The sequence below is a fragment of the Teleopsis dalmanni genome, chromosome 2 (genome assembly GCF_002237135.1).
Source record: "Teleopsis dalmanni isolate 2A chromosome 2, ASM223713v2, whole genome shotgun sequence".
Taxonomy (NCBI): Eukaryota; Metazoa; Arthropoda; class Insecta; order Diptera; family Diopsidae; genus Teleopsis; species Teleopsis dalmanni.
In genome coordinates, this window is record NC_051847.1 from 173,486,754 (window position 1) to 173,499,992 (window position 13,239).

General features: G+C 25.8%; 1 protein-coding gene across 1 annotated transcript in view; it reads left to right on the forward strand.

Annotated features, from left to right (window-relative positions):
* LOC119676190 (filamin-A-like) overlaps nucleotides 1-4,971 on the forward strand; it is a 50,505-nt gene extending 45,534 nt beyond the window's left edge. The window contains exons 12-14 of the mRNA XM_038087423.1: nucleotides 4,386-4,463; nucleotides 4,575-4,674; nucleotides 4,895-4,971. Coding sequence (XP_037943351.1) covers nucleotides 4,386-4,463; nucleotides 4,575-4,674; nucleotides 4,895-4,971 — 255 coding nt within the window. The remainder of the gene's footprint in view (nucleotides 1-4,385; nucleotides 4,464-4,574; nucleotides 4,675-4,894) is intronic.
* The last annotated feature ends 8,268 nt before the right edge of the window (nucleotides 4,972-13,239 follow it).

Sequence of the window (13,239 nt, forward strand, 5' to 3'; positions counted from 1 at the left end):
TTATTTTTTTTTATGTTTTTTTTATATTTCTTTTTTATACGTTTTTTTTTTAGATTTAAATTTTTTTATATTATTTTCTTTAATTTTTTTATATTATTTTTTTTATAATATATTTATTTACCATAATTTAATTCCATTGCATTTAATTTAATATGTTATTTTTATTTTATATTAATTTATTGGATAAAAAATATTATTTAATAATTTTTATAATTATATTTCTATAATTATATTTTTATATTTATATTTATATTATATATAAGTTTTTATTTAGTTTTTTTATTGTTACTGAGCTAAGGTTATAAATATTTAAAAAAAAAAAATTAATTAATCAATATGCAATATAATGTTGAATTTGCAAATAGTTTGAGAAAAATATATCTCATTCACTATAATGGTTCCTCTTATTATTATCTTAATAACCTCTTTGAACCACATAAGCTCTTTCTAATCACAATCTTCCATTACGGAAGGAAAATCTATAAATGGCTTCTATGTAGATTCTAATATTGGGTGGTGACCCTATTTTGATTTCTAGTGAGTTAATCTGTATAAATGTACATTTTGAAGTATTATTTAAAAAAAATATATATATACATATGTTTATATGTCTATGTATAATATATTTATACTTTTATTATTATATAAAATCTTTTTTATGATATTATAGACACCTTTCAAAAAATCTTATTAAGGTTTAAATTAAGATCTGAATTAATAGTTTTGTGTTTTTTTTTGTAACTATGGTAATTATAATTTTAATATTACTGTAAAGCAAATATATATCTAACTTTTCTCATAAAATTCAAGAAGTGACAGGAAATGATCAATTATTTTGGCATTATTATTATTTCTACACAATGTCTAATTTTTTTATCTTCGCCCGCATAAACTTTGTAGTAAGAACCAATACACACCCATGGGTCTGCACAAACACTTTCAGCAAAACAAAAGCCAACACTTGAGAAATTCAATCACTCAGCGCTGCAGTCTGTCATTCAGTAACGGATTCTCCTGATCCGAGTGCAATGCACAAAAATGCTGTCGCCTGTGTCGCATAGAACATTCACAACGACGACAAGCTAACCAATCGGCCCACGTTCTTTGAAGTGTCTTCATAGAAGTTCAACATAAGCCCCATGCGGTAGGCACCAAACAGACAGTTCGCGTGTGTACGTAAAGGTGTTCTGAATGCTGCAAGTTTCGGTTTTTGAAAATCACTGAACAGTTTCGAAAATTAGTCACTAATTAGAGAATCAAAATTATAAAGTTTTTTTAATTAACAAATTTTTGGTCTACTATCGCCAGCTGGAAGCTGTGTGTAGAAAAGGTGTTTATAAATACTAATTGCAATAATTTTTGTGCTGATTTATCTATTTCTGTGATATAAATTTGTACTGTTAAAGACATCTGTAGTTATTATATACAAAATTGTTTTTAAATTTTATTAAACATTAACGTTAAAAACGAATATATATAAACAATTTATTGTTTGTGCGCCATTTTAATAAAAAAAATCGACTAACATTTTGAAAAAAAATAATTAATTTCTTCAAAGTTCCAAAAACTTTAATTCTGATATATAATAATTTTTATTTAACAAAATGAAATTATTCTATAAAATAGATATAATTATATTTATATGTATTTTAATAAATTTTTATAAACTTATGTATATATTTATATTATAATATTATAAAATATTTTATAAATTATCAATTATATATGCTCGTTATTTGTATATATGTATATATATTTACCTTTTTTATATTTATATAAAATTTGAATTTTAATATGAATTATATACATAACATAATATAATATTTTATATTTATATTTTATATAAGTTTTATTTCAGCAAATATATTATTATTTATATAATGCAAAAAATTTTAATAACGATTATTAATATTTATATCACATTATTATAATGTATTATATTATAATGTAATATAATAATATTTTAATAATAATTAAATTATTTTAAAACTTATATTATCCATCAATACAAAATTAAAAATAAATAATAATTGAAAAATATAATTTAACTAAAAATAAATTAATTAAATAAAAAACAATGAAAAAAACTAAAATAATCAATAAAAATAAATAGCTGAATATGAATGACTAAAGATGTCAATTATTATAATATCACCACTAATATATTCAAAAATAATTTCAAGATGAAAAAAACGCTAGGTAACTCAATTACTAAAATAGTAATTGATTTCTACAATTATAACTTTAACTCTAACCGCTTTTGTAATAAAAGTGGTAAAGACTACATAAAAAAAATGTCTTTGAAAACTGCGGGAAATCTTTCTCAGCTAGGCGACATTCATTTAATATTGTCTTTTCTTTATCCTTTAAATGTAGACTTAATTTGTATATTCTAACATTTTTCTTTTCACCGAAAGCGTTAATGACAAACACAAAGAGCTACTACAATGGTATATCTGTAGCTAAAGCTGTAGCCAATGGTTCCATTAGCTAAATTATTGCATATGCCTGTTACACATTCTAACATATGAACCCATAAAAAGTCGGTTATTGCTGTTATTAAACATTCCGCTTTAGCTAACATTTAACTATTTCAAACTGTCCACTCCATTTTGTCGAGATGAAAAGAAATTTAAAATTTATTATATATTTCATTATATATATATAAATATATAAATTTTATATTACACGTAGATTCTGTTTTGACTATTGATATACTTGTTCTTTTATTAACTTAATATTTTCTATTAGTTAACATAAATTGACAGACTGATATAAGTTGCTATAGTGCTAATTGAAATGTTTATTATAAAGTCTTTGACTAAAGTAAATAATCTTATTATAATATAGAGTAATTTGATCAACACATAAGGTCCTATTCCTTTGCCAGTTTAAAATTCTCGAGACTACTTACTGAGATCATTATACCTTCTCCGAAGTAAACAACTAATGCACTATAAATAGTTTTAATAACCAATTATCGTATTGCCATAAATTTCATTTGTTGACCTAATTATAGACATTGGTCTACGAATGGTTTATATTTTCTCGATTTCCTACTACTACTACAATAACATATTAATACTACAAAGCAGCCATCTAAACTTTAAATAGCATTGGTACTATATATACTATGTGTCGCTTTAGATATCATATTCAATTATGACCTTCCTAAACTAACAATTCCTGTTTCAATTATGTTAATATATATATGTTCGTGCAGCCTTAGCTGCTTATGAAATAACTCGATTAATCATCGTTTCTAATTTGACAGGCACAAGTTCTAAGCCTGGCACTTGCAGTCCAACAAATTATATATAGGCTATAAACTAATTAAATAAAAATTCGAATAAATTCTAACATCACTAATGATGAGTACTTAGCAATAGTCGAAGTAGCGTTGTGTGATCAGCCAAATTTAAATAAATTAATCAAATTTTTGTTGTTGTTTCTTTATTACTGTTTGAACCCTTCTATGTTTTTTTATTTATTTTTACGTACTAATTAATATTAAAGAAATGAATGAAAAGCTCTAAAAATATCAAATTCAGAGAATAACTAAGTACTTCAAAGCTTAAATAGCAATACTTAACATCTCTCTAATATAAGATAAGTATCTAGTATATAGCAAAACGGAAGCTAATTAATTAATATTAAAGAAACGAATTAAAAGCTCTACAAATATCAAATTCAGAGAATACCTATGTACTTTAAAGCTTAAATAGCAATACTTAACATCTCTCTAATATAAGATAAGTATCTAGTATATAGCAAAACGGAAGCTAATTAATTAATATTAAAGAAACGAATTAAAAGCTCTACAAATATCAAATTCAGAGAATAACTATGTACTTTAAAGCTTAAATAGCAATACTTAACATCTCTCTAATATAAGATAAGTATCTAGTATATAGCAAAACGGAAGCTTGAACAATAATTATGAAACACATTTCTAAAAAATGTTGCATTTGTAATTCTATTGATTCAAATCACAACAACAAGTAAAGGAAACCAATCAATCAACATAAAAATTCATATTGATTTTATTTCCATATGGTTTTCATTAATTTTCACGTTTGAAAAATAAAAATCATAAAAAATTTGGTCGATATAAAAATTTTTCTCAAATAGTTTTTCGCATACCCAATCAATCAACATGGCAAGGCAATAATCGAACAAACTTAATTTAATTGTAATTCTCTATGTGTTATTTAACGCAAATAAAAATATCTAAAAAAATAAAGGAAAAAAGTTTCTAAATCAAGCGCTAAAAGTGTAAAATATCTAAAAACTGCATATCTGGTAAATTTCAAAAAAATGATCTAATGGATCAGATATAATGGTTTCTCGCTTATAAATTTTGAAAATATTTCTATTCACTTTAGGCTGTTGAAAGCGTCGACGAACACACACACAGTGAATATATAGAGGAACATACAAAGATTGTGAAATCTACCACTCAGGTGAGTTGGCTTAAAATAATTTACATATATATTAGATGTACGAATTATTTTTTTTATATTCTAATTATTTATAATTATACTTATTTAAATTTATATCTAATCATTTAACAGACTACTGAACATCTTGTAAACGGTAAATCCGAATCAATAACCTATAGACCCGTTGCACTCGAAAAATTACCCTTACCTACCACCGGAGGAATCATTGTTGGTGAGTACAATCTCTTTAATACATACATTTTTATATAATTTTTATTTTCAATTTGTGTAGTTGTCTATATAAATAAAAAGTATAATTTATAATATGTTAACTTAAATTAATATTACGTGCTCCTTTATGCCCACTATATGCATTAATACTTGAGCTCTATTTTATTTTATTCTATTTTTAACTATTTACATATATTAAGTATTATAATTAATTGTTTTAGTTGGGAGACCCAAGATGTGTGGACCCTCAAGTTTTCAAGGAAAACATACAACAAAACCAAAGCTAGTGGGTTTATGAGATTAGTCAATCATTCAAGATATTTAGGTCTACAAATTCCCATCAATTTTTTTATATAGGGAACATTTAGATTTTATAGAGAAATTGTTAGTCACAAACCAGTGTACAGGTACAATTAAACTCAACATTTAACATTAAAATTGTTGCAGTATTTTTTACAACTAACTTTATTAATCTGCATATATGCAGATTGGATTTTTATGAGAGTACTTTATTGCAAATGCACAGATGTTAAACCCGACAGCCTGTACAAATTTTTTTGCTTTCAAATTAAGTATTTTTTTGCTAGTACTATATGTGTTCTTTCCCCCTTAATACTTTTTTTAAATACCATGATATTTATCACTACTATTCATTGTATGATAGTTCCAACAAGACTAAAGAAATACTGAAAGCTACTTCGTCCAAAGTAAGATGATATGAACGGAATTGAATGATATGAACGAATGTGACGCGTCTTATGACGAAAAGAAACTATAAGGTTTGAACAGTAAAGAAAAAAACAACAACAAAAATTTTAATTAATTTATTGAAATTTGGATGACCATAAAACACTATTTCGAGTATCACTAAGTACTAATCAACCGTGATCTTAGGAAATGTTCGAATTTTAATTTAATTCGTTTATAATCTGTGTATAATTTGTTGGGCTGCACACTATTTAAGCCAAGTTTTGTTTAGGATTAAGTCCTTTTTGAACTCAGAGGCAATTTCACTTGATTGCTGCTTGCATCCTATTGCAATATCATTTGCATATGTAGACACTAGCTAGTTCCTGATGATTTGAATGTCGTAGTAACCAAACAACCTGTGAAACACCTGCTCTAATATATGGAGTATACTTTGGCTATCCCATTTTTAATACGTCAATATATTGTATTTTTAATATAAAAACTTTTAAACTTATCTAATATGCATTACGAACTAGTCCCATAGACTACATAGAATATAAATTTAAAAATAAAATTTTATCTAAGAAAAAATACAAAATTAATTTAATTGCTGTCACAAAAACTATCTTGCAACAATATTTTGACGTTGTAACAAGACAAGCAACATAAAATTTATCTTTAATCAAATTAGTTTATTGTCCTAGCAGAGATCATAAATAAAGTGAAAATAGAAAAATATTTAAAAAAAATGTATTAAAATAAAATAAAATTCATTCAAGTTGAATTTTCAGTTAGTCTTCGTAATAGTAGTGCCAAAAATGTAACTATCCGTTACTTTGTATTCGTTACTCAAGAAATACCTGAGTAACGAATACAAACTTTTTATTGTATTCGTTACTTTTACTCATTTTACCAATGAGTAATATTTATTATAACTACTCTTTCAAGTACTTAGTAACGATACTTTTAAGCAATTGTTTTTGCGATATAATAATAACTACTTTATTTTGAACAAAATTTTTCTTCGCTATCAAATTCATTAAAAATGTTTAAAAATATTAATATAAAAAAGTGAAATTTGGATTCATTTGAACCAGTACGACGTGAAAAGCTAAATGCAAAATATGCGGATCAAACAATTCAATAAAATAATAATTCTAATTTATTAAATCTATAATTTATTATTATAAATATATATGCTTTTAAAAATTTCTTGTATTGCCGAAGAAAAGCATTTAAACTTCAGTAACGACTGCACAGTAACGAAAGCGCAGTATCGAAAGCGCAGTAACGAAAACGCAGTAACGAAAGCGCAGTAACGAATACTGAGTAACGAATACATATTCGAAAAGTAACGGGTAGTTACAAATACGCAAAAGTAACGAAGTTTGGCACCACTACTTCGTAAGTGAAATGTACTCGAAATGTGAGGAAACTTTTGAAGAAATTAAGTTATCCAATTTTTTGTCAAAGGCGACATTTTCAGATGTTTCGTTGATATGCGAGCAAGCAAATTGTCAGTCAAAGTGTCAGCATAAACGTTAATTAGACGTTGTTTAGTCAACTCAGAAATATTCGAAATAATGTATTTCAGCTAAAAAATGTAAATGCAATTTTTATGACAAGTCAAGCGACGTATATAATTTAAAAAATAATTAAAAATATATTAACAGGCGTTAAAAAATATGAAAAAAATTAAAATTAAAGAAAATGAACTACATTTTTCTTGGCATTTGTCTTGACTTCTGTTTCAGTGTTTTAAATATTTTGACATTTTGTGAAAGTAATGATGTTTCACAAAGTAATAATTAGCGAAATAAAATATTTTTCTTTTTTTAAAAATCAATATATAAGTTCAAATAAATATAAATATCAATGAATCAAGGTTAAATTTCGTTATGTAAATGAATCTTTTAAGAAAACCATAAGTATTTTACTATTTACAAATTTAAGCAGTTATTTCCTCTACAAACTATATTAGAACCTATAATCAATTTACATCTGTTATTCATTTATCTTGAAGCCATAAATGTCCAACACAATTTCTTGTATTAACTTACTAACTTAAATAACTTCAACAACCTGTTATCGGGTTTTGTCGTAACACACTCTTCTCCAGGCGCCTTTGCTGCGTGCGCGCTTTCTCCAGTGTCATACGTCAAGTGCGATCAGTGCTCCATCAACTTAATCACACCACCAAAGACAAGGTCTACCTAAAAGCTTGCTTTCTCACCAAAGACCATCGTCATCCATTCTCACGACATGACCATAGTAGCAAAATCGCTAAATATTATATCGCAGAATGTCGTGATAAAACTCGTACAGCTCGTGATTCATTTGGTTATCAGTTCGTGTAGTTTAAAGATCTTACCTTTCTCTCGAAAACTCGCAGTGCTGCTTCATCATTATGTGATAGTGTCTATGCTTTTGCGTCATACAAAGGCACAAATAGAATGTGTGTTCTATAAAGCGTAAGTTTTATACACTGAGAGAGAGAGAGTTCTTCATTCCAATAACCTATTGAACCCATAATAGCACCTATTGACAATGGCAATTCTTCGTCTGATATCCATATAGTTCGTTGTTGTTTGTTATAGCAGTTGTGAAATTCTTGAGAGATTCAAAAGTATAATAGCCAACTACCAGTTCGGCATCTGAGCAACACACATTTCTAACATTAACCGACATAGAATTCGCATTGCATGCATTCAACACTAAACCCGTCATCGCAGATTTTATTTCAATATTTCCTGTAGTTATTAGCATTAATACGTATAATAGGTGATGCAAATTTAGCAACACTGTTTCAGTGACGTATCTCATACAAAACTAGGGATCGTTAACCAATTACTTACTACAAATATGATGCTTTGGTACTACGTACATTTCGTACATTATTATAAGATTTTGTCAACTTAAATATCTGTCTGAGCACTACAAATCTGTACTCCAATAACAGATGGTTGACAATAGAATAGAATTTGGTGATGAGATTCATTGTTTACTTGGTGGATATGTCAAAAAAAAAACAATAAATGAAAAATTTTTGCATCCACTATTTGGTGTGACGTTCGGATTAAAAGTATGATAGGCCCAGTCCTTTTTAAATATTATGAAACTCTGATCGCAACAGTTTTTTAGTTAATTTGTTTTTTTTTTAATAAAATTGAAGATGTAGATTTGGGAGTTATGTGATTTCAACAAGACGATGCTTTTCTTTTATTATAAGTAAGCCTTAATGCTCCTCAACTCCATGATACATTAGATCTTATTGAGCAGTGCTTAATAACCAGCGGGTACGCTACAAACAGTTATATATATTTTTCATCGTTCAAGTAGTGATCTCGCCCAGGGCATTAATAATACCAAGACCAGATCATATTGATCCTTATTATAATTAACCAATACATAGAACCAAGTCTTTAAGATATTCTATATTGTTATATTTACAATATTAGGAACCGCATATATTTCATTGATTTCATTTTTAGTAAAGCTTGCACTCTAGAAATATTTATCATCTATTTATTGATTTGAGTACAGCTGTGTTGAACACCTGGTTTTTTTCATTTCCATGCTCTTTAGCAACCGTTAACGATGCTAAGCCTACAAAAATGATACTAAAATCATTTCAATTGATTTTAATTAATTTTATTGCAGTTACATTTATAATTTATCATAACGAAAATGCATTTACAAAAATAATTGATTTTAAGATTAATTACTTTTAAAAAATTTTATCCAATACAACAAATGAGAAATATTTGAAAATTAAATTTTTAATTTATCAAAACTTGAAATATATTTTTGTTAAAAAATTTTTATGTTACCATCCCAAATCGTCGAATTCATAAATTCTAAATTCCATGTTGAATAAGACAAATTGATTTTTGCCTGATCAAAATAGTGGTCATGTGACCATGAATTTTTCTAAACATGTCTGCGGCCTGCCTCCTAAGTTCTCACATCTCCAATGGGTGCCTCATTTTGATAGTTTTTAAATCAAAATTTTGAACTACATTTGAAAAATATTATTTAAACGTTTCATTTACATTTTATATACTACAACTTGTGAACTGATCCTCTCCCCCTGCTTCTTTCTCATTTTTTAATCTCTGACTAATGATATTTTGATATTTACAGTGCTCTGCAATTTTCACATTAGTTTTTGCTTAATTTCGTTCAAAGATACTTTGCTGCAAATGATGTGTCCTTCCTTAGTTCTATTTTATTTTATTTAACATTATTTTATTTTATTGATTTAAAATCCACCTCTTACGAGTATTGATGTTTAACTTTCAGAATATTAGCGCATCTCTTCGATGATCGAAATTATTTTTGTACCTTAGCGTTGCTTGCATTTGTGCCCTGGAAGTTTATTTTCTATTCATTTTGATTTAAATTTTATGATGCATTCTATTAAATTGCAATTTAAATCGCTTACACGTTAATTTATTTAGTACTTTGACTATATACTAGATACTTTCAAATCGAATTTTTTCTTTATATTCAAAATTACAATTCTAATTTGATTGATTCGCGCCAATTGCTTACAGTGGTGGCCAAAAATAAATACTCAGTATACAAGTCTATTTCCATTGTCATATAATATAATCATGCAGTTTTTAAATTGTTAATTTTTTAAACATTATTTGTATGGTATATTATATATATAAATTTATAAATAATTATAAAAAATTTTAAAATTCATTGCAATTATTCGACACAATTCCCGAGGGGCGGCAAAGATTTTAATATTTTTCACATTATTATTTTTTTATATATTTTTTTTATTTATTTATAAATTCTTTTCATTTCTAATTTTATATATATATTTAATATAAATATTGAAATTAAGAATGTAAACACGTGTTATACAATTCTAATTTCCACTCAACACTTCGGAATTTTTAACTAATTTTTATTTTAATATTCCTTCCTAATATTTTTGGCAGTTTCAAATTTTATTTTTATAATTTGGCAGAAGTCAATTTTTTGACTTTTCTGTCTAAATTAATTTAGAAAACAGATTTACAAATTTACAGATTTATTCAATTTATATTACCAATTATAGTTAAAATATGAAAAATAATATAATATTTATGATCAAAAGTTTATAAATATCAATCAAAAATACATGGTTGTGTTTTTAAAAATAGATCTATATTAAAGATTGTTTATGCTATATTAATAATTTATGTATAATATTTATGAACAATATTGTTTATATTGTCGTAATGAAATACTTTGGTTTCTCAGATTTTCCGTTAGAGAATTATTTAACATAATAATTTATTACAGTACATTCATGAATGTAGCCAATTATAATTAAGTAGCAAAATATTTTATAACTATTTTATATTCATTTTACTACTTGGAAATATTTCAGTAGTAATAACAGTAAAAGAAATCTAAAAACAAACCCATTTTAAAATAACATATAAACCAAATTGAGACTGGATCCACTAATTCTATTACTAATTCTTGAGTTTGGGATTTAACTGTTTTTACATATAGAACCAATTCCCGGTCATTACAAAGCAACAAATATTTCAGGCTTCAGCACTAGACACTTCCGTAGGAAAGTTAAAGATAAATTGCGTAGGAAATTCTTTGTGCTTCTGGATAGAGCTGAGTAGCCACGAAAATGTTTCACTGTTTTTATTTCCTGCTTATTCCCACAATTTATACAATATCCATGACAAGCAACTCCTACCATAAAACCCTGTCTATCAATTAGCCAGTGTTCGTTTATTTAAGTACTGTTAATGATCTTGCTTCTACTTTTTTTAATCGCAATGAATAAGCTTTTGTCAATAATATTATGTATTCCAAGAAACGCTTATTGTATTAGTATATACAGCTCAAATTGTTAGTATCACTGTCCTTCTACGATCTTGACTAATAGACCCGCCCAGACCGGTACTCCCTATCTGCGGTTAATATTAGGAAATCATTAAAAATAAACATTCCGCTCTTCAAGATGTTTTTATTAACGTCTTCTTTTTCAGGAAAAGCTCATCAAATTCGTATACATTAGTCAAATTGTAAGTATCACTATCCAGGTACGATCTGAGCTAAAACCGGTAGTTCCAAAGTGGCAGTTAGAATTAGAATCAGCTTAGTTAGAATCAGTTTTTAGCACAAAAAATCTGTGTTGCTCACAGCACTCCGATTCATTAGAGGCACTTCCCTGATTTTAACCTAAACATCTCTTATAATAAGTAAACCCCGCTAAAGTAAGAACATTTGTCATTATTTGACTACTTTTAATGCCATTAATCTGAACAATTAATTTTCGCATGATTTTCGCTGTCTCTATTATTTTTTTTTTTTACAAACGTTTCATTTTCAGAGAGCAGCGAATTTGAGATTTCAAAATAAATCTGCAAAATAAATTGTTTTAATCCAAGAAGCCTATAAATTTTATTTTATTCGTAAAAAAGTAAATCTTTTAAACTCAGAAAGTGATTAATAGTAGATTAACCCCTGAAAATTTTAATAAAATAAATTGTAAAAGTTTATCTTAATTTAATAAAAAATATTAATTAATATGTATATTCTAGAAATGTTTTTTTATGGAGTATATGTTTAGAGTTAATAGAACTATCTAAATATAAAAATGTTTGCCTATTTTTATTTTTAATAATTAAAAATAAAATTAAAAATATAAAAAGAATTCTGGCTAAATTTAAACTGCAAAGATTTTGAAGAATTTAACGCTGTTAAAAATATTTTTTTTTAAGTAATAAATTAAATTGTACATTTATTTAAAAAAATGCGAATGACATGGTTTTTCGTTTTAATATTTTAATTTGAAAAAAAAATATTAATACAATATTGTTCAAACCCTATAATAAGGAGATGTCTTCTCTTTAGTCATCAACACATTGATAGACAAATAAAAAAGATGTATTTTTAATAAAATTCCGGTATTTACAAATACATGGACAGAGTTTAAAATTTATTTTCATTACTATTGTTTTATATATAATGGAAAAAATTTAAAAAATTCCAACATAAATAATAAATTTCAAAAAAATATGTATATGTATTACTAATAAAATATAGGACTAGACCAATGCTGTTTATTAAAAGAACCATTTTCCAATTTATATAATTTAATATAATTTTGAAAAAAAAAATTTATTTTATTATTGAAATGAAAATTTCACCAAATGACTGCATAAATTAGCCACCAATACGAATAAAATATTTTCAATTTTATAACTCAATGATCTTTGGTGTCTTTGATTTCGAATGCATGTCTCTGGGACTGAGGCTGTATCTGTAAAATATCTTTGCGTTTGTGAGTCAATTTATTTTTTTCATCTTCCGTTAAAAAAGCAACTGTTCGATGGTGGAACGAATATTGCTGGCCTCAATTCGAATTTGGAATTGAAGAATCTCACTTGAAATCGGGACGTGGAAATGTAAAGACTAACAAAATTCGTGCAAAAATAACACGCATTTTTTTAATTAGAACATTTTTTAAAAATAAAAAAAAGGACTGTTGTGCCAGGATATTACATTTAATATTAAGTGTCTAAGTGTTTGAAGTCCAAAAAAGTGTTAATATTTATTAAATATATAATAAAAAAATTAAAAAATAATTAACAGAATATATCTCCTCATATATGTTCCTTTTACTTTAAGCGGTTTTTTTAAAGAAAAGTGTGAGTTATCCTTTTGTGTATAAATTTTTTGTGAAAACCTTTCTTAGAATTTCACATGCTAGTGAAATAGAAAATTGTCATTAATTATACTTAAATAATTTAAATTCAAACAAATAAAATAGATTTCTATATATCTATATATATATATATATATATATACAAATATATATACAAAAATTTTAATTACTTTATAAAATAGA